Here is a 22335-nt window from a genome sequence, read left to right as displayed (position 1 = left end):
CTCTGCTGAATATTAAGTGCACCCCCCACCGCCCCCCCCGCACCCCCCCCCCCCCCCCCCCCCACCTCCCCCCCCCGCCCGCCCGAAGGAAAGTAGGGGAGGGGAGAGCTTATGGAAAAGATGGGTTTCCTCTCCCTAAATTTGCCACTGAATTGACTTGGCATACTCCCCTCACTGCGATTAACGCTGTTATTCCTGCACTTAATATTCAGCAGAGGTTTTAACAGCTTATTTATGGATAGCTGGCATTAGCTGCAGCATAATTCACCACTGCAATGCTCCTGTTTATCTCTGTCCCCTTGGGATCATTTGATATAAGGCCATTTTTTAGAACATCCCCTAGGTTTGATCAGGCTGTCTATCTAATCTCGACTTTATTTATAACTCGCAATCAATGCTGGGGTGAAAATAGGAGGGGCACCTTTCCCTTCCACTTCAGTAAGAGATTTTGGTGGCCTCTTTCAAAAAGGAAGCCTTTCAACTGGAGGCTCAAAGCCATCTTCAGCAGCAGGGGTGAAAGAGGAGGAAGGGAGGGGAAGCTTTGGCTTCTGCATGAGAAGTGATAGGAGGGAAAAGGGCTTCCAAGTGCTCCAAGTTCTTTGCAGAGAGAGTGGGGAGGTGCTGGAACAGGCTGCCCAGAGAGACTGTGTGTGCCCTGTCCCTAGAGGTGTTCAAGCCCAGGTTGGATGGGGCCCTGGGCAGCCTGGTCTAGTGTTAAATGGGGAGGTTGGTGGCCCTGCATGTGGCAGGAGGGTTGGTGATCCATGATGCTTGAGATCCCTTCCAATCCTGGCCATTCTGTGATTCTGTGCTCAGAAAGAGCGGTGATGCAGTGGCACGGCTGCCCATGGAGGTGGTGAAATCACCATTCCTGGAGGGTTCCGTAACATTGGGGATGTGGCACTGAAGGACGTGGGCAGTGGGCGTGGTTGGGTGGGCTGGGGTTGGACTGGATGATCTGAGAGGTCTTTTCCAACCTTTATGATCCTATGGCTGTTTGATTTTCCAGCCAGCCCTGTGCCTGTGCCCTGCCTTGTGAGCGGTGATGCTGGGTCAAGCCACGTTCCTCCTGCACACTGTGCTCACGGAGCTCCCTGCGCTTCTCACATCGTCACCACCTGGTGTTCTCCACAAAAACTGCACCTGCTGTCACCTCCGCAGTGTCACAGCAAGCTGCCTGTATTTTTAATGACTGCATGTGTTAGCAGGTAGTCTTATCTCCCCGTAAAGCAGCAAACACGCATCCACAGAATGAAATATGAAGATGAGAAACGATCCCACTCCATCCCGACAATCCCCACTGCACGCTGCATGGGAAGAGCATCTTATATTAAAAGCAGTATCCGTCTCCTGCGGTATACTTCTTTCTCCGGGGCTTTCCGGTTAAGCTGTCAGATGTGGTGGATTGTCATTTTACCGACGCTCTGAAGGAGGAGGTGGATAACAGTGCAGGAGCAGCTCTGCCTCTGTTCTTGGGAGCGATAGCAAAAGCAACTGCCAGAGCGAGGAGCGGGGCAGAGTGTGGGACCCTCGGGGGCCAAAACACGGAGAGAGGGCGTTTATAAAGCACAAAAGGTCTCGGAGCTGGGGCGGCTGTGCGGTGGGGATCGCTGGGAGGTCACCGTGACGGCAGCACCTCAGCATCCGCCCTTCCCCAGCCGGCGCTCGCAGCCCGGCCCCACGCCCGGGGGCTGCCCCGGGACCGCGCGCGAGGGGCGTGCCGCCATGAGGCGGTGGGAAGGCGGGAAGGAGGAGGAGGAGGAGGGAAGTGGCGGCGGCGCGGTCCCTCCTCCCGGGCGGGGCGGCCGGCAGTCCCCGAGCCCCGGCGCGGCGTGGGAGCGTCGCTGCCCGCCGCTCCGTCAGGGGCCGAGCCGGGACGAACCGAGCCGAGGCGGGCCGGGCCGGCGCGGGGATGGGTGCGGGGCTGTGAGGGCGGCGGAGCCGGGGGCGGCCATGGGGAACATCTCCTCCAACATCTCCGCCTTTCAGTCCCTGCACATCGTCATGCTGGGCCTGGATTCGGCCGGGAAGACCACGGTGCTTTACCGGCTGAAGTTCAACGAGTTCGTCAACACCGTGCCCACCATCGGCTTCAACACGGAGAAGATCCGTCTGAGCAACGGCACGGCCAAGGGCATCAGCTGCCACTTCTGGGACGTGGGCGGCCAGGAGAAGCTGCGCCCGCTCTGGAAGTCCTACAGCCGCTGCACCGACGGCATCATCTACGTGGTGGACTCGGTGGACGTGGACCGGCTGGAAGAAGCCAAGACGGAGCTGCATAAGGTGACCAAGTTCGCCGAGAACCAGGGCACGCCGCTGCTGGTCATCGCCAACAAGCAGGACCTGCCCAAGTCGCTGCCCGTGGCCGAGATCGAGAAGCAGCTGGCGCTGCACGAGCTGACCCCTTCCACCACCTACCACATCCAGCCGGCCTGCGCCATCATCGGCGAGGGGCTGACCGAGGGCATGGACAAGCTCTACGAGATGATCCTCAAGCGGAGGAAGTCCCTTAAGCAGAAGAAGAAACGGTAGAAGCCCGCAGATGTGCGGACGGCTGGGAGAGCAAACAAAGGAACAGAGGAGGAGAGAGAACCAAAGCGATCCTTTTTTTGTTGGTTGATGGGTTTTTTTTTGTTGGTTTTTTTTTCTTCCCCTTTTTATTCCGGTGTGTGTGTTTTTTTTTTTTATTTTTTAATTTTTTTGTCCCTTTCCGATTGAAACGACTACAATAGCGGTGATAACAATGCCACTCCTGCAAGCCAAGCCCAGATCCTGACTGCAGGATCTCCTCCTCCTGCTCTCCCCTTTGCCCGCCGCCCTATCCCCGGCCATAGGGCAGCATGGAGCAGGGGTAGGGCACTGCTCCCAAACCCCTGAGCCCCATGGCCGGGCTGGAGATGCTCTGAGCGGGGCGAGACGCCGCGGGCGGCCGAGAGCCCACGGAGCTGGGGCAGCCCCCCAGCTCTCCTCCGTGCCTGGGGGTCTGACTGCTGCTGGGGGTCAAACCTAGGGGTGAACAGGGCAGGACCCTGTGCATTTGAGAGAGGCCAAAGGTGAGGCTACAGCTGTGCAAGGTCAGCCAACGGAGGCTTGGAGCAGCACAGTGTGGGGGAGACGACCGAGGGATGAAACGTGACCGCCGGGACAGAACCCCAGCATGGTGACAGAACCCTGCGAAGGGGACGAAACCCTCTGAAGGGGGCAGAATGTGGCCAAAAGGACAAAAAGAAGGACAGAGCCTGGCCAAGAGGACAAATACCCCTCCAAAAGGACAACACAGCCCTTCTGCAGGCTGGTGTTTTAGGAAGTGGATGAAGAGGACAGACAGCTTTCATGCAATGCCGGAGCAGCTGGAGGTGCATATCAGCTGGTGACTGGTGCTGAGCTTTAAGCTGTTTGCTTAAAAAAAAAAAAAAAAGAAAAAGGAGGAGGGAGGGGGGAAGCGGCACGGGGTCCAGGAGCCCCTGTTTTCTAAAGCTTGGTTGTGGCATCTCCTGCAGCAAAGCCACAGGAGGTCTTTATCGTGCCCAGGCAAAGGCATGCTCCAGGGTGCTAATCTGCTCCGATCGGGGTGATCCAAAATACGGATTACTTTGAAAAAGGAAAAAAAAAAAAACAAAAGCTTTGTACACCACCGCGTGGATTGGTCCCCGTGCTGCTCTGCGCGGCGGGGGGCCGGGTGGGGCGGGGGGTCTGTGGCAGCAGAAGGCAGGACGGGCGGCTGCCAGCACTGCGCGGTGCAATGGGCAGAGCTTGCCCAGTCCTGCCAGAAGGTTGCAAAATCCAGCAGGAAAAGGGACTCGGCAGCGCCGGGAAAATGTAAAGAGTTGGGAGAGGGGGGTGGGAAGCATGGGGCAGAAGGGAGGTTATTTTTTTATCAAGATTTAAACCCACTGAAAGCAGAGAGCCCCCAGTTGCCAGCAGGTTCGTTCCTGGTTTCCTGGAGGGCTGAGTGCTCGGGGCAGGGGCAGGCCCCGTGGTTTCCTTCTGCAGGTGGAGGTTTGGTAGCAGGGTGGGAGCGCTCCAGCCTGGAACCGTCGCCCTGCAGGACAAAGGCAGGGGCCCCGCTTCCCGCGCTTCCCACTGAAAGAATGGGGGAGGCCCAGGCAGCCCTCAGGGCCGAACGTGCTGAATTTCAAGCCGCAGTTGGGCAGGATTCTGCAGTGGTTTTACTGTTAGAAAACCCTCCCCAAAGCAGCCAAGGAAACCACCGAGCAGACAAAGAAAAAATGCCCTCGGGTTTCAGGGAGTTGATTCTCCCCTTGCAGCCACGAGCGGATGAGCACGGTACCTTTCGCAGCGTTTCGTTGGAAAAGCAAACGCTGCAGCCGGGCAGCGTGGCCCTTCTTTTGCAGGGTTTGAGTCCCTACGAGTCCTGACTTGTGCGTTGAGCGAGTGGGCTGGTCCCATCCCTTCAGGAGGCTCTGTTCCTGCTTCCTTAGGTTTGCTTTGCTCAGTCTTCACCCCGAATACTTTGGTACTTGGTGCTGGGAAAGAAAACAGTATTTATTTTTTGATGCCACGGAAGCCAAATGCTTTAACCTTCATTGGTGAAGTAAAGAACTCCTTTTTCCCACTGTCTCAAAAGCGAGCAGGTTTGAAACAGAGCAGGTGTTAGCTGTGTGCTTTGCCTCCTCGCTGGCAAGAGGTGGGTCTTGGTTCTGCAGACACCAGCACTGAAGTTATGAGGTGTGTGTCTGCTGAGCTCGGTCCTTCCCAGGGACCGCGCTCTGCTGAGCAACCCCATTGAGAAGCATCTGCCTTCCAGCTGGCCTTTAGGCATGTGCTCACCTTACAGTGCCTGCCTCAAGGCTCAAGACCTGAAAGCTCAGGTGGGACGCTGTCATGGTGCCATTCCCACCAGTTCTGCTTTCTGCAATAATTAAAATCACTTCTCCAATTAGTTGCTAATGGCTTCTGTGGCATTACCCTAACGTTTCACAACTGTGTGCTGATTTTCCTGAATGACAATGAGTGTCGCCTAAGGTGGGCTGGAAGAGGTGCTTCAACAAAATGACAGTTGAAGGAAATTGCCTGTGTTGTTGCTCTGAGCCTTTTGCCGGGTTGTGTCTTCTCTGAATACGTTGGAATGACCCTTTTTTTTTTTAGCAGACGTTTTGGGGGTACCGCTGTGGTTTCGTGGGGTACCTTGCCGTGTTCCCAACAGTGTCTGAAATCCCACTGCCCATGTCTCAGCCCTGCCGCTGACCACCAGTCTCTGTCCTTCCTGTCTTTCCTCTTTTTCTAAAAAATGCAGACATAATGCTGTGAACTGAAATAAATTATTTATACAGTGAAAGGGCCTGATAAAAAAAAAAAACAAAACCCAAAACAAAACGTGTTCCTCTGCTTCTTTCTCTTTACTAGTGCTGTGTTTTACAGTTGCTTCCCTGTGCATGTGGCTGCTGCCTTCCCTGGCTGTGACGTTTGATGGATGTGGCCGAAGCTTTTCTAAGTGATGTGCAATGCAGTGGCAGAGCCGGGCCTGTAGGGGTTAAAGCACCAGGACAGGATGCTGCTGCTCCCGGGTGGCTGCTGACACAGGAAACTTGGGTGACATTTCAGAGGTGAAAGCTAGAGCGGGTGGTAACTGATTTTTTAAATTTTCGGGTTTTAATGATGACGTTGCATCTGGTGAGGAAACGAGTCAAACCGGTGGCAGTTCGATTTGATGGGCTCGGAGCACTTGGAGAGGTTTGCTCTGGGCTCATCTCTGCTGCCCACGTTGTTTCCAGCGGTGTGGTGTCTGGTGGTACAGACCGGGGAACAGCCAGGAAGCTGGAGGTTTGGAGAGGCTGTGACTTTGCATGTTACTGTGCCATCAGACCTGCCCTCAGGGCTGCAAGCAGGGGGTTGCGTCCTCTTGCCAGCAAAGCTCCTTGTGCCTTGAGCTGCAAGGGCAGACATCCTCCTGCAAGCCACAGCTACTTCTGGTTGGAGAGTGCTTTTACCAGCAGGGTATTGGTATGTTTGGGCCAGCTGTCATGAAACTGTTTCACAAGGAGCAATCTGACCTCACTGTGCTCTGGAGCTGGCCATGATTTATGCTGCCACATCATCTCCCTGAGCTCAGGTAAACTGAGCAGTGCTGAGCTGGGGTCCCCAGCCCAACGTGTTGGGACTCTCATGGTGTCTAGAGCCTGGAACACCAGGCAGTGCAAGGGATGATATCCCTGCATGAAGAAAACCATGTACAACACCAGCTGCACCAGATCTCTGCCAGCACTAAGCAGGTAAGAGAGACCTGCAGCCTTTTACCATTTGAAGTGCAAGAAACTGCAAAGGATATTGCATCTTTGAGGCTTTGCTCAAACACAAGCTCCCAAGAGCCCTGCAGCCCCTCTTCTGTAGTTCTGCCTGTGCCCTGCCTTCTGACTGAACAGATCCTCTCTCCCCAATTTGCTTTGTTATGCTAAATCCCTCTGCTTTATTTCAAATGGGATTTGCTCCCAAGCAAGTATCTTTAAAGGGATCATCTTGGTTAAAGTAATTCCTAGAGCACAGAATCCCTGAAGCACAGTGCAATGCAGAGAGCTATTTCTTTGCACAGCACCAGGTGCTTTTGCTCAAGATTTGGGCAGCATGTGGATGACTATCTCTTTTAAATAGGCTACAAACTGTTGTGTTTGCTTGTTCTCATTCATCTTCAATGAGAATTACCCTCAAATCACGTGCACTTTTTTTCTGAGCAGCAGAAGTTGCTGGTGTGAGTCAGGTCTGCAGGACACAAAGCACTTCACAGAAGAGTGTCATCCTGCTTGCAGACTACTTCAGGATGTTTGTGATGAGATCTGGGACTCCTAATCCTGGTCACATTCTTTCAGATGCCCCAGACCGCTTCACACGTATAAGAGGGTTGCTAGCATTTTTCGTATTCCTAAGGCTACAGAATGGTGTTGGCATGCTTGGATCTCCATCTTAAAGATGCTGAATTCACAGGATTAGCTCTGATACATCAGAAAAAGGGTTTGAATGGTGCTAGGTTCAGTAGGAGATTGCTGCAGTTATTCCTGCTTGCACGTGGCAGGGCTACTTCAGTGCCTCCATTCAGCCTCAGCATCTCCATGCCACACTGACTTAATGAGCAGTGGCTCTCTGAAACCCTTCAGCCATACACTCCGAGTTATGACTGCAAGAGGACAGTTAATAACCCATTTTAGAGCCGTGGCTGCCCTGCAACTGCAGGGACAGGGGTCAGCTCCAAGTGCTGTGTGTCAGAGAGGATGGCACAGAGGCTCCCGTTGCCAGCACAGTGCTATACCAGCTATGCCCTGGACACATCTGCAGGGCTGGAGGAGCCAGGGGATCCAGATTTCCCCCACTCCCCTTTGTGAGCTCAAATCTGCTCCCAGCAGCTGCAGCCCCCCCTCCAACCTTTTCTGCTATGCCAGCCCCATTGGTGCAAGTGCTCCTGTCCCATTCTGCGTCTCTGGCTCGTGACACTGAATACAACATTCCCAGTTTGTGTTTGGCTGGGTGATCTGTGCTTGTTCAGCTCTGCTGTGGGTTTGAGAGAGCACAGAGGTGAAAAAAACTGCGGCAACGGGAAATGCAAACACAGGGCAATTGTTGGGCTGGCTAATGTTTAAACAGCTCTTGGAAAGCCCCCTCCCTTGTTGCTTGCCCTCTCTACCCCTTCTAACAAGGGGACCCTTTCAACTCTTTGGCAACTTCCCCATCCTCCAGCTTCTGCTGCCCATTTCAAATCTCCAAAGGCAGGAGGAGGAGGAATGGCAGTGCTGTGACTTCAAAATGTTTGCTTGCCCACTGCGTCCTCCCAGGATGGACTGTGCTATTTCCTAGCCAGACTTACAAATCAACTTACTTAGAAAGGGGACTTTGTTAGAGCACAGTCGATGCCCAGATGACAATGGGTTGTGGGGAAAACTGGAAAAATGATAACCCACCCTCACACCATTCTTGTCACGTGCACTGGTTGCTCCCCATTCAGCCTCTGTAGCTAGTGACTGCAGGAGAAATGACCTTCACAGTGCAGCTGCACAGGTCTGTTTCCAGCACATGGCCAAGAGGTTGCATCTGGTGGTCTCAGAGAGATGGAGATCTTGCTGACGTTCTCTTTGCAAACCTCAGCACAAGGAAGATGAAAGGAGAGGAGGGGCTGTCTCCTGGGGCTCAGCCCAGCCATGGGATTGCTGCATTTCTTGTGAGATTTACAGCAGCCTCAGAGCATCTCAGCCTAGGAATGGGGCAAGGGTAGGTTAACCCCATCCCTTTCCATTGTTGCTGCAGCTTCTGGCACGGAACCCATCTGTCTTCCTTCGCAGACCAGCCTCTCTGAAGGTGCTGCCCATCTTCTTTTCATCACAAGGGTGTGATGGAAAGAGTAAGTCCAGGCTGGAAAGGGATGAAATATTTCCATGATGACTCACCTCCACACGGCCACAAAACCTCGTGCAGGACAAATAACTCATCTGGGGCCCCTTCCTCCCTCCCCCTCCCTGTAATACTCAATTAGAGCAAAGAAGGTAGAGGAGAAAAACTGTTTTACTGAACCTTAACATCAGCATTTCTTTTCAGCTTGTCTGCTTTGTGTCTGTAGTAATTGCTAGGATGTAATGGGTGAAAACTGGAGCTTGATTGCAGACAGCAAGATGCTGATGTGACAATGTGTTTGAAGGGGGCAGTGGAGCATGAGGCCATAAACCTGTTGGGAGGTCACCAAAGGGGCTGCTCTGAGGAATGAGGGCTCTGCTGGAGGTTTATCACTGCGGTCTGAAGGTTTGTAACCTCTGAGGATGCTCTAGCTAGGAAGAACAGAGCTTTACTGGCTCGTTTTATGCTAAATTTGGCTTAGCCCTGGATAAAGGATAGCCTGGGAGAAGGCCTGGGGGCTAGGAGAAATGTCATAGAATCACAAAAATATTTAGGTTGAAAATGACCCCCAAGGTCACCGAGTCCAACCATCACCTGACACTACCCAGTCCTCCACTAACCCATGGCTTTCAGTGCCACATCCAAAATGTTTGCAAGGTAATGGAAGTCCTTGCAAACCACCTGGTTCTCCTCCTTCCTCTCTGTCCAAAAACGAATGTGCTTCCATCCTTTCCATGCCATTGCCTTTTTCTGGCTGAGTATCCAGGAGTCTCTGGTATGGCAATCTCAGGAATGGAAACTGCAGCAGAAGAAATCCTATCCCTTTACCCTCCCCTGCTCCCCATCTCCTGTCCTGATGGAGCTTCTTTTATCATGAAATATGCAGAAAATTGTTGGGTTCTAATGATCTGAACTCCTTCAGTCAAGACAGGACTCAGCTTGCAAAGAATGTGAATAATTTATGTGCAGATAATAATGAGAGAGCGCATGAGGAGAAAGCAGTTTGTCTTTCGTTCTCCTCAGCACTGTTCCTGAGGTGATGCTGAACTCAAATAGCAATTCCTGATTGTCCCAGGTAGTCTGACTTGTGTGGGGACCTTCCTTGGACTAGTCTGCTTGTAGTAAGCAGAACCTCCTTTTCTGCTTTAATGCAGTCCACTGTGGATGCAATTGCTAACTGAGGGGAATACTTTTCACTTCCAGTTAACCATAGATCTGTATTCCCTGGCACCCTTGCATACCCTGGAGTAGCTTTTCCCTGTAGGCAAGTCTCCAGAACCAGTGTGGAAATCTACCTTCCAGTCCAAACCCAAACCTTGCAAATGCAGTGAGTCATTCCAAGAAACTCACTGTGCTGGCATAAGCCAGAAGCCCTGACATGTTTTTTGAGGAGTCCTAGCAAGGGTAAATACATAGCTTGTGAAAAAAACAAAAAAGGGCCATTTCAATAGGTTTAATATATGAAATATCAGGAGATATTCATCCACACGTTGTTTTTAATTCCCTTGTTCCGACTTTGCTGTCGATTGGATCGTTTGGAAAAACAAAAAAAGACCAAAACACAAGGCCACAAGGCTTTTTCTCCTCCCAGTCCTCAACATCTGTCCTTAGCAGAGGTGTGCTCAGATCGGGTCGGGTGGGAGTGGGGCTGATGTACTGCTCCTGCTTGAAATTTCCCCTTAAGGCAATCTCAGATGAGTGGCAAAAACAACTAAGACTCTTACGGGTTAAGCCTTAACTGATTGAAGGAGGGTGGGGAGGGTCTCACACTGGTCACCTTGACTTCTGCCCTAGGTGTAGGACAGTCACTAGTGGAGGACTCTGCAGGATAAACATGGACAACATGGACAACATGGATAATGTGCCTTTAATTACTATTAATTACTTAATTGTGCTCTCCACGGCTCTGCTTAAGACAACCACATTAATTGCTCATGAACAAGCTCTGGACACATATAAACTGCAATGGAGTCAGCAGATCATTTAAATCCCATCCCTTGCAGGTCTGACCTCAAAGCTCTCCCTTGTTGTCTACCTCTTGACTAGCCAAAGCTTGTGGAGCTTCTGCTGAAATGCTCCAGGGTTTCTCATTTTCCAGTTTTTGACCTGATGGTGCAAGGTCTTGCTTTGGGGCAGCAGGACAGCCAACAGGAGCTGGGAGGTGTTTAATTCCATTCACAAGGGTTGTTGCGCCAGCATGGTTGCACTAGATGATCTCACAGGTCTTTTCCAAACCTAACAATGCTATGATTCTGTGATCCAAAATAGAGGCATGTCTGAATCAGTCTGGTGGTTCTCCTATCCCAATAAATTTGCTCTATTAGAAGAAAACAAAGGTAGAAACCATCTGGGAAAGGTGACAGTTTCCATCCCAGCCTTTCTCCCCTGCTCCTCTCCCTTCTCACCACCTCTGTATCTGCACATGGGCAGGAGGGAGGTGAGGATCTAGCAGGGGATGTGTGTGAGTGTGAGTGTGTGTGTGTGCCACACCTGTTGCACAGCTGTATGCAGACACAATGCTCAGAAGATGGTATTCTGCTAATATTGACTCAAACACCCCCTATTACAAACAAAGCTCCTTCCTAGGAAAATGCAAGGTTGGGGGAGGGAGAGGTGGGCCTCCCTGAGCTTACCTCTGCTCCAAAAGCACATCAGGCAGTAATTAATCTCTTGAGGGTACGTGCTGATATATAATTACGCGTAGTGAAAAGGTCTAGCAATGCAGTTTGCAATCAATTATCACTGCGTATCAGTCACGTAGACTGGATCGTCTCACAACCTGGCTGCCAGTGACTTCAAATCCGAATATTTAAGGTAATCTAAATGTAAGCTAAAATCTAAATCTTCAGATGTAATTTCCAGCGTTTCAAGCACTTCGTGCTCCGTTCCTGTTTTAACACCTCCAGCAAGATCCTCTCCTGTAAAGCCCTGAAGGTTGATTCATGGAGCAAAAACTTCCCAGAAGTACAGCGGGTACAACGCAGTGCTGACGCAGGGTGCTGTTTTCTGGGCAGTGCAGAGAATTCATATATCCTTGGCCACGAGAAACTGACGTGACTGTGCATGAATCCAACCCAGTTCTGTGCAGCAATCCCTTGCTTTCACAGCAGTCTGCTGCTTCCCTCCCCTTATGAGCGATTCCAGCTCATCCACATTATTGCCACTCTAGGTTGTTCTACCTGGAACTTGGTGATATTTGGTGGTTAAGCAAAAGCTCTGCATCCTGGGGGAGCTTTTCCCCAAAAGGCCCCACCTCTCTGCGACATCAGAAGGAAAGAGGAGCTGAGATTGCAGATGAAAAGGAGCTGGTGCTTAGCGTTAAATGAAAGCAACCTGTGAGTTTCGTGCCAGTCTCCGGATTTTGAAACAGCCTGGCTCGTTGGATTTGTTTTTATTTCTTTTTTTTTCCTTCTATTTTTATTTTTAAATACGAGCATTTAAAGAAGCCTCTTCTGCCTGCACACTCTTGGAGCAGTCACAGCGTTATCTTTACAGAAACACTGAACCTCCTAGCTGTTCTGCAAGCCGTCCATCTGCGCTCACGTGTTGTGTGGAGATGTGGCATCCCAGCACTCTGAAAGCGTCTGCATCCCTTTGGATGTGGCAAGTTGCTTCTGGTCCCTGGCACAAAGCGTTCCTGCAGTCAGCATGGATTAGGCCGTCTGGCTGGAGGATGTGGGAGGCTGTAAATCTCTGGGAGGTTAATTCTGCCTGTTGGGATTGGTTTTCTCCCTTTTAACAGTCATTTCTGCAGAAGTTGCATGTGAAAGCTTTCCTCATGTCATACGTGAGTACGGAGAGCGAAGTCACGTGGAGAAAATAGAGGAAGGCTGCAGTGACCAGAGCCCTGAGGGCTGGGGTTTTCCACCCACAGCAAAACAAAATCTCAGCACTCACAAAGCTCAAGTCTGGTCCCTATTCTGAATCACCTTGCTTCCAAATGCAGAAATGCATCACAGGATTGTGCCTATAATAAGTAACTGTGGCTGTCCATAGGATGAGAAGGAGAGCCAGGAAACTCCAGAAAAGCCAAGTTAATACTGGAGAATCAGACATCACAGCTGCAGGTAACTTGTTCTCCTTTTCCAAGGAAAAAAGGAGTCCAAGCCCTCAGATGACCTTAAAACAGAGGGTAAGAGGCTGGTTGGAAATCCATCTTAGAAGTGGGTCTGGTAACAGACTGCTTTTTTTTTTTTTTTTTTTAAAGACATCAGACATCAGCTTGGTAAAAGAGGAGTAATTTGACGTGAGCTATGAAGTGCCCCAGCATTCATGGACATGTTCAGGTCTGACGACTGTGAGCTCAAACTCCAGCCAGCAGCAATGCCTGGATGATTCCTCAGTCAATGAGCTTTAACACATGGTCGTGGCTCTTTGGTTCCAGTGCCACGAGCAGCCAAAGGCCTCCCAGAGCAGGTACAACTCACTGCTTGGAGCAGAGGGGTAGCCCAGCCTCCTCTCACAGCCCTGCTCGTGAGCCTGATTCCACTGCTAAGGTCTACCCTTGATGGCAGGGCCTTGGGCACCATCCCCGGCAGGCCTCATTCCCTGTGAGCTGGAGAGTGAGCATCCACACTGAATGCCCATGCTGTCTCTCTGGCTCAGCCACAGCCACAGCAGGGCTGTGTGCAGGGCTATGGCTATATGTGGCTTGTTCTGAGGAGCCACTGCCCTATTGGGAAGGGTGGAAGAAGGCTTCTGCCCGGGCTATAGGTGCCAATACACATTAATGAGCACAACCCCTGTCAGCACTTCAGGACAAACACCAGCCCCCTGTTATCTGCTGCCTGAGGGCTGTGTAGATTCAGGAATCCTGATTTTGGTGGGAAATCAAAGGGCTCTGACTGATAGCCTTGGCTCACACTTTGTATGGTGTGATCCCCACATTCAGCAACCCCTTCTGCTTCTTCAGCTCCTAAACAGGAGCTGGAAGAGGAAAGAGAAGGCCTGGCTAGGCATCAAAACAAAGATAACTGCCTTGATTGGAGAGAAATACCCTCTCCCTATCCCTAGCACATGGTCCAGCCCCAGGGGGTACAGCATCAAAGAGAGATGGGGTTTCAAGGTGTGCAGGACACAGCTGGACAGGAGCAGTAGCATCTTCTTAGGGCAGAGGTAAACCACTGTGTCTTTGCCTACCCTGTGCAACATTAGCTCTCACACTCCCTGGAGACCCGCTGCATCCTCCAGCAACTTGGCCTTCTCCCAGGACAAGTACTTGGGGCACAGAAAGCATAGGGCTGGCTTCCAGCATCACTGAGCTCATCTGGACTGGCTCAGGGAAGGAGAAAGCCCTTCCTGCCAGCCTGCACCCCTCCCCAGAGGAATGCAAGCTATGCAGGGACTGGAGGTCACTGAAATCAGGTGCAGCAAAGCAAGTAAAAGGGAAAGAAAATGTCAATAAATCAGGTTGTGGGAAAAGGAGGGGGGCACAAGTGTGCAGAGCTGCTGGAGGATGGTGCAACACAGCCTTCCCAGAGGGAGGTGGCACAGGAGCATTAACCTAGGGTTGTCTCTCAGCCTTGTCTACTTCCAACTAGACAAACTCAGTGCATTCAAAGACCTTACCATCTTTTTCATATTGCAGAGCACAGAAAAAAAAACAAAGTTACAAATACATAGAAAATATTTTTTAAACTTTTTTTTTTTTTTTTTTTTTTTTTTTTCCCTGTTTAGACAGGAAACCTCCCCCAGGCTTGAATCTGCATTGTGCAAGCATTCATTCCTGCAGCTCCAGTTCTGTGTGTAAGCCTACAAAACTGTGGCTTAGGGGAGACAGATGGACATCTTGACAACTCATCTGGTCAGGTCGGCCTGCTCTCCCCCTTTCTTGAGCCCTCCAGGTGAAAACATGAATTCAGATGCATGTTTTTGTGACAGAAAAATAGGCAACTATACTTGGTTATCCAGAATAGGCCCTTGGTGAAGTTAAATACATGCCGGTCTACATCCATTCTGTGTAAACAAGCAGAGCTATAATAAACTCACAGCAGATGCTGTGGGTCTCATCCCACCTGGTATGGTCAGAGCTGATGTACTCAGGAAGAGATGCTACTGATTCCAATCTCCATAGCAAAAATGCTGAGAACCCAGCTCCAGTGCAAACTGAGAAACAAAATGTTAGCCAGCTCAGCTGTGGAGAAACAGATGGAAAATGCAACCCTAGGTACCTCCAAAAATAAAGGCTGAAATATATAGACTCATGGCTCTTAGCTATGTCTCTTAAGATGCAAGGCTTGTGCAGCGTGGTTTAAGGGGTATCACAGCCAATCCAGCAACCCCACTCCAAGAAACCTTAGAACCCTTTGGCCGATCTCCCCTAGCTTTGGCAGAGGAGTTGAAATCTTGCTGACATAAAGCGCCTACAAGCTTTGCGAAAATAGGTGACTCGCCTGAGAAGAAAGAAAGCCACTATAAATATCCTGAGTGAGGGAAGAACTCATCACTCACTCAGTTCTTACCATACCTAGGAAAATGCTGTTACAAAAACCCCTGCCACAAAGACGGCCCCAAGCATGAATCACTTCTTACCAGATAGCAAAAATTCCAACCACGGTGGCAAAATCCATGAGGACCTGGACAGCCTTTGTGCATCTGCAGGACCTTTGGTTGGGAAGGGGGCATCCATCCCTTTGGGAAGCATCTCTTTCTGTCTGAAAAGAGATAACATCTCCCTTTGAGGCTGCTGACCTTACTCACAAGGGCTTCTACTTGTAAAAGCCTGAAGAGTCGCACCTCCTTAAGCCTACCAGCCTTGCACAGCCGCAAGGGAAATGGCTTTAGGATGTGTGAAATGGAAGAGAGAGGAATGGGTATCACAAACATGCCGCTCTGAGCTTTTGCAAGAGGTTAAACAAAACATCCTGAGCACTGTGAGCACTTTGCTGTGATAATCCAGGGGACCAAAGAAGTGAACATTTTATACCACTTCAGGGTGAATACGGTGAAATTAACCAAGGTATGCCAATTTGGTCAAGAGAAAAGGATGGCTAAAAACTGAAGTGTCAAAGCTGTGGGGGTGAAACTATCTGCCAGTTTTCCACTATCTGGGATCCCAGAGGGGCCGGGCACTGAATACTGAGATAAAGCGGATGCCAAGAATAACCTAAATGCTCTAGATAACCCCTGCCATGGGGTATGGCACACATCCATCCATCACTGAATTGAAGCCACAGAGCCTGTCAGGACCTGCCTTGAGTTTTCACATACTGTGCAACAGCCCTGCCTTATGGATCCCAGGGCTGCTGAGGTCTTTGAATGTGTCACAGGACAACGTATGGCAGGGTGACCAGGTCTGAGACTGTTGACTTGTGCTGTAGGGCTCTGTTGAAGCGACTGAGTTCAACCCGGAGGCAATCACAGCAAGCTTTGGGTGAAATGGATTCAGACCAGCAGTGTGCATGGGAAAAGTGCTAAGGGAAGGAGCTGGCAGTGACAAAGCTGGTAGCAGCATAGTGGGTCACCAGTGCTGTGTAAGGCCATGGGGAGGTGTCCGTACCTCCACCAGTCCTCCAGGGCCTGTGATCAGGAGTGTGATACACACTGAACCTCCAAAGCCCTGCTTTTAAAAGCTGTGAAGTCATACATAGGCTGTGGGGAGGGGGGGTGTTCTTAAGAATTTGTGGAATTCACATTTCACAAGAAAAAAAACACGGGTCACAAAAACCTCAGTGGCTTATTTTTAGTCTCTCCTCATCCATACCTCAAGCAATGGTGCCAGGTCTTTTATTCTAGGTAAAACTGATATTGAGGGATTTTCTGGGCCTTATCTGGTATTCAGCTCCTCCTTATTCTCTTATCTTTTCTCTCACTTCTCCAAAACCCTGTGAGTGCTGTATTCAAGGCATCTCTAAAGTATGAGCCCACATTCACTAAAAGGTCAAAATGTACCCCAGCATAATCTTAGTAGCTAATGGCTACAGCCAAAGCAGAATGCCTGCATCTCCCTTCCCCAGGAATTCCTGAGGGCAGAGCCCTGGGAAAGGAGAGCAGCTCTGATAACACAGGATGGAAAGGGTCAAAATGGATTAGAAACATATTTTCTTGGTGTGTGCTCTTTGTTGTCTCTGAGAGGCATTTCTTGCACACATGTTGCACAACAGACACCCACAGCAGAGCTCAGGAGCCTAAGCCAGCCAGCTCTGTCTCAGTCATCACACTTTTTGCCAAAAGCAACAGCTTCCAGCACTGGAAGATCAAATTGGGTCATCCTTCTAAATCAGCTTGACAGCATTCAGTTTTAAGCAGTTTGCAAGCTAGCATTTTAGATGCATTTTCAAATGTCACCCCGCGCCGCTCAGTGCTCAGATGGTGGGCTTCTCAGAGCCTGTCCCTGAAAACCTTGTGAGATCCCAACCTCCTGCTCCACCAGTAAGTTCCAGTACTGCAGTGTTACGTCCTGGCACTCTGCACAGGACAGAGACATCAGCTTGACATTTTGAGACACTTTTGTCTTGCTAACAACACAGCATCTAATTTTCTCGCTTAGATTAGTCATTCTTCCCAAATTTCCTTCTTTTGTATAGGGATTCCCTCTGTTTCCTCCTACGGGCTTCATTGTCTCTTCACTGTAGGTGCTTGGAAGTAATTGTGTTTGGCTGTTTTTATTCTTCCTGCCACAGCATCTTGAGAATTGATTTTCCAGAATAACCTGTGGAGATGAGGAAGGGAAAGAAATACCTTATTATTGGATAGAAGTCTTTAGAAGCTACAGTTAGAAGGAAATTTGTATCAGAACAGGGCCTTCAATGCTGCATCAGGCATTCCCATCAGGAGTGGTGCCAAAGATGCTGATCCAACGTGGGAGCAGTGGGGTAGGTTCGGCCATTGTGAATACCCCAAAAATTGCTCTTGCTGTCTGTGCGCTCGGATCCGGAGCCCAGAAAAATGGGAAAAATCAAGTCTCTGCAAAAACAGATTTGTTTGGAAAATGATGATGAAAATATTTCCAGGCTCAGCTCATTCTTTTTGATTGCACTGCTGTTTGGCTGGCTGCAGGATCAGGTTCCCTCTTGCTTCTTCTTAAGACAACCACAGCTACTGGCACGCTGTGCGTTGTAGACCTGGAACCCTCCATCCATGGCTGTTCTGCACGCAAGTACATGCACATGCTGGCCCAGAAAACACGAGCAGTGCAATTTAGGAAATCTTGCCCTAAGTCAGTAACTGCCTGCTTCTGACAAAGCTGTGCAAAGGAAACCAAGCTTTGCCAGCTCCTCTTCCCTGCCTCCTACCACCCCATACCCAGTGCTGGCACGAGCTGGCATTTATCTGGGCCAGCAAGCCCCGACACCTCAGCTGTGTCAGCCATCCTGCAGCTCACACCATGGTGCCACAGCGATTGCTCTGCACCTGGTGGTAATTACACAGCATGCAAGTCTGAACTAGAGCATCTTTCCGAATTACCTGCGTGGATGCTCGCAGTGTCGAACCAAAATGCAAGAAGGCTTTTTCTTCACGGTATTAAACTAGAAACAGAACCTGTATTTATTCCTAAATGGGAACATTCAGTTTGATTTAGTCTAGCACATCTGGATCAGTTGCTGTGCAGGTAAGACACAGAAGAAATAGGCAGAAAACAGGCGGGTGGAATTTCTTTGGACCAGAACAACGCTTTCAGAGCATCACTGATGCTACACGTTATTTGAAGATAATTCGGCAGACACATCTGAAGGTCTGAGTGTGCCTTAAACACACCAAGCTTTCAAAATGTTTTATTTTTCCTCATAGTTGGCAGTCTGGGGGCCTTCGGGTACTCTAAGTCTTCTCTGTACCACCAGGAAGTTTAACAAGGAATATTTTGTCCCCAGGATCCACGCCTGATTGTCGCTGTGCTGATGTGCGCAAACACCTTGGGGCTCTTGGTTTGCTTGAAGTTGCTATTGCTCTCCAAATCCATCAGAGTTACACGAAGTGGTAGCAATTCCAGCACTTTGAGCAAACTGAGGGTGAGCAAGGTTCCCTGAGTGCCACTCATGCAAGCAGAGGGGCTTCCATCTCCTTCTCAGAGTCTGAGCAGTGGATTTGGTTCCCAGACTTTTGGCAGAAGACTGAATTACAATGGGAATTATTTAGCTTCACGTACTCTGCAGCTGTCTGGGTGCCTCTGTAACTCACCTGCTTATCCCTAATACTTCCAATGAATGTACCCTGTCTTCCCTGCTTTATCAGCACCACTGATACTGCCAGAGGTGGTGGCACGTTCTGCTCCACTGGCAGCCCCTTTCTGGATCACATTCTCATCTCTCAGTGAACAGCCTCTCCCTTGCCAACAATCACGTCAATGAGCATGAATGTCTCCTCTGACTCTCCGTCCTCGCACACATGACACATCAGAATCAGGTCCAAGCTTGTGCCAGCTTCAGTTTGGCTTCTGAAAGCGAAGCAAGCAGCTGTCATCATCTCCCTCTGCTTCAGGCACAACGTGAGTCCTGCACAACACTGTGGTGCAAACTCTCTGAGGTGACATTGCTGCACAATGGACCCCAAGTGGACCAGGGAGAGTGGAGGAGTGTAAGTGTGAGCCTTCAGCTCTGATTAAAACCGCATTTGCACAGTTATGATTCCTGAGCCCTCAAGACTATTTTGACTTGGCTCCATCTCCTGGCTTTGTGCTGGACTCCAGACGGTGTGCCTGTGACTGGGAGCTGAATGGTGAGTCTGGGTGGAAGACATCCCCAAGGTAACCCTGTCTTATCCCTTTGTGTAAATGCCAAAGTAAAAATCAGTAAGGTTCACAACTTCTTCTGAGATGCAGTGGATGCATTGGAACATAGCTATCAACACCTTGCTTGCTCTTTGTTGCCTCTTGCCCTCTTTCTGGAGATCCAACCAACTTTCCTAGAACCTTTGCCCTCAAGCTGGCACCATGAAGGGCTCACAGTGAATGAATATCGTAGAATCATAGAGCCATTGAATACTATAAGTTGGAAGGGATGCATGAGGATCATCAAGTCCAACTCCTGGTCCCATATGGGACCACCCAATTAATAATCAGACCATCCTCCATCCATCTTGTCCGTACCTCCTTTTGGGGTTGATCCCAAAGTGTTCTGGAGCCAGGCTGTGCTCAGCACTGGGCCCTTACGTGCACACACACACACGCACACTCACACTGCAGCATATCTTGCTGGCATAATACAGACCAAGCGAGATGTCTGGCCCATTCAACCTTTTTTGGCCTCTTCCCTATCGGTGCAGCATTTTAACCATTACACAGCCTTGCTGTTGACTTTGCTAGCCTTTATTCACTGTCTGGATAGATTCTGTCCATTATGAATTACAGGGCTCTAATTGGCTCAAGAGCCAAGCCTGCACCTCCCCCTGTAATTTAGCTTTAATTAATGATCATTTATTATTAACCGTAATCGGCTGGGCTTAAGCTTAATGTCAGCTGGTTATTACCGAGAGAGCAGCATGGATTGTTTTCATCTCCTTTATTACCCATTTCAATATTTCCCCCTCCCCTGTTGACAGATACACACAAAATGTCTATGTCAGCATAAATGATCACCGTTAAGGAACAATGGGTCTTTCAAAGCAGCTGTAGTCAGACCACACTCTTCCTGTGCATCTAGGTCAGCAACCCAGGCAGAGTGGACCAAGCCCCTCCATTGCTACAGGAGCTACACGCTTTTAGTTTAGTTTTTTTTTTTGCTGATGCACAAAATCTGTAATTGAGAGTGGATATCACCAAGGAGTAATTCTGAAAGAATTGGGACATTTTCATATTTTCTATTTTCCATTTTCTCCTTTCTAGCTTTAAGGAAAAAAAAAAAAAGGAAAATAAACCTTTCCTCCCTCTTCCCTTTTATCACATTTCTACCCCAGAATAGCAGCAGTGAAAGTCTGGCAAAACAAACCCCGCAAAGCAGCAGTGCGAGGACTTGGGAGGGGGCTTCAGAGCTGGATAAAAATAGAGGAAAAATAAAAATGTTTGGCCTCCAGCCTGTGCCCACTGTCCATTCTGCAAACCCACTCTATGAAGTCCACTGGGAGTTCTCCAGCAAAGCCCAAGGCTTCAAAAGCCAATGTGACCGCATGCCAAACTATTTCACCTGCCCCTTTTTGAACATCCCTGCAAGCAGAGCACGTTGAGAGCTTTCCTTTCAGACCCATGTGAGTGGTGGTGGCTCTGAAGTGTCCACAGCTGCCATGTGCAGCCAGGCTTTATATTCCTTTCCCTCCACCCCTCTCATAGCTGTTCTTCTTGGACACTCAGAGGATGCCAAGAGGAAAGCAACCATGGCAAAGGCAAGAGGAATAACAGAATCACAGAATCACTCAGGTTGGAAAAGACCTTAAAGATCATCGAGTCCAACCATGACCTAACTATACTACCCCATCTCCCTTACTAAAAACCCTCCACTAAATCACGTCCCTGAGCACCACATCTGTAGAAGAGCACTTTTCTCTTCTGGGGCAGAAGACCTCTTTGAGAAAGATGAGGATCTGGTCAGAGGAACAGGAAAATCCCCTAGGACAGATGCAATGGCTGAATGCCAGGTCAAAGTTGGGAGGAACAACTCCACTTTGATTTTTTTCCCTGTCCCTGGGAAATATTTCAATTCAGTATTGAAATATCTCAGTAATTTTGAACGCGGCAGTTCTCACCCCATTCAGTACTTTTTTCTCCTTGCTCTGCTCTGGGTCAGCTTGCAGATCTGTACTGCCTGAAGCTCTGAGACTGCAAAGCTGGCTTCTGTTTTTGATGAGCGGAAAAGTCGACACTTGGAATGTGCAGTATCAGAAGGCCTTCAACTTTGCTCCCAGCCACGTATTACCTGCCTCTGGATCAGTGCTCCATCTTCATATCACACTGGCAATGCAACACTTGCCTCCATGCATTCAGGTTGCAGATCTAGAACTCAGGCCAAAGCAGACTGACATCGATACCAGTCTGGCTCTATTTTAGCCACTTCTCATATAATCCCAATTCAAATCAGCATGACACAAAAGTGATCTTCTGAGCACCAGGCAAGCTCTGATCTTGAGGCACTGGAGCTTGGGATGGGATGAACATTGGAGTGGCTGGGGAAACTTCCCTCCAAATGCCTTGTTAAACATATCCTCTCTGCAAGCCTGCTTACTTTCTGTCTTCAGACCACTAAGAAGCTTTGCACAGGAGACACAGACTTCTTCTGAAGGATGTGGTTATACAGTTGCAGTATGACCTGCACAGACTGGTATTTCTTTGTTGTCTTTCCCAGACCCTGGGAACAGGAGCCCACAGATTCTCACTAAGCACAGAGAAATAGGCATGCAATAGCAAGCTTGGTCCCAGAGGACTGCCCTCGTACACAGCATGGCAAATTGTCTCCTCATGACCACAGCACGAGAGCTGCCCTGGTACAATTACCCTGCGTGAGTCCATCATCCTCCCAGGCACTCTTCCCCCAGACTTCAGTTGGTTTAATCACTCTAAGTCAGTGTCAATTCAAATCAACTCACTGAAGGTGCCTGCTCAGAGTGGCCCTTGACGAACATAAAAAGCTGAAACTGTTTCTAAGTTGTGTATCAGCTCCCTGAGGCTTAACAACAACATGGTAAACATGTCAACAAAACACTTTAAAAGATGTTTTCCTAACTTGCCCTCTGCCCAGACCCAGTGGCTTTCAGGGCAGGGAACTAATTCCCAAGCCCTCAATATTGGAAAATCCAACCCAAAGAAGAAACACCTGGCACCCATTGAGCTTGGCTGCTGCGTCAGGAGTGCAATGGAGAGCGTGGCAGAGAAATAGCATAGCTGCTGCCATCCCCAAGGAGCACAGATACGACCAAGATTTATCTGTGCATGCTGTCATTCATGCCTTTGTGCTTCCAGACAAAGCCAGCTAGGGTCACACCAGCTTTATTCTGGGATATCTTGGAGACTTCAGGTTGGATTTGCTTCATTGCAGGCGATGTGCACACCTGGCTGATGCAGGGCTCGGGAAGGAACAGCATGCTGATAAGAAAAGCTTTCTGAAATATTTTCTAGCAGTTGCTAATAAAGTAAGGCTG

At 49.7% G+C, this 22335-nt stretch overlaps 1 protein-coding gene and 1 long non-coding RNA gene across 3 annotated transcripts; one reads left to right on the top strand and one right to left on the bottom strand.

Annotated features, from left to right (window-relative positions):
• Positions 1–1927: 1927 nt before the first annotated feature.
• ARL4C (ADP ribosylation factor like GTPase 4C) lies at positions 1928–3030 on the top strand. The gene has a single exon (XM_042874235.1). The coding sequence runs from the start codon at positions 1954–1956 to the stop codon at positions 2530–2532; it is 579 nt and encodes a 192-aa protein (XP_042730169.1). The 5' UTR covers positions 1928–1953; the 3' UTR covers positions 2533–3030.
• A 370-nt stretch (positions 3031–3400) lies between these two features.
• On the bottom strand, positions 3401–21087 carry LOC122181663. Of its 2 annotated transcripts, XR_006179536.1 has the most exons (3): positions 14866–21087; positions 7908–8355; positions 3401–4487 (listed from the first exon to the last, which is right to left on the bottom strand). It is a non-coding gene; the product is annotated as an uncharacterized LOC122181663 (long non-coding RNA). The 2 variants fall into 2 exon arrangements; XR_006179537.1 differs by lacking the exon at positions 7908–8355.
• Between the last annotated feature and the right edge of the window lie 1248 nt (positions 21088–22335).

This window comes from Lagopus leucura, unplaced genomic scaffold, assembly GCF_019238085.1.
Source record: "Lagopus leucura isolate 7727_CA_CO unplaced genomic scaffold, USGS_WTPT01 Super-Scaffold_100012, whole genome shotgun sequence".
In the NCBI taxonomy this organism is placed as follows: Eukaryota; Metazoa; Chordata; class Aves; order Galliformes; family Phasianidae; genus Lagopus; species Lagopus leucura.
The sequence above is the reverse complement of the archived record's forward strand: the minus strand, read 5'-3'. Positions and strand labels throughout refer to the sequence as shown.

Bases quoted from the DNA above. Each gene is read 5' to 3' on its own strand.
- ARL4C (XM_042874235.1), top strand. From the start codon at position 1,954: ATGGGGAACATCTCCTCCAACATCTCCGCCTTTCAGTCCCTGCACATC.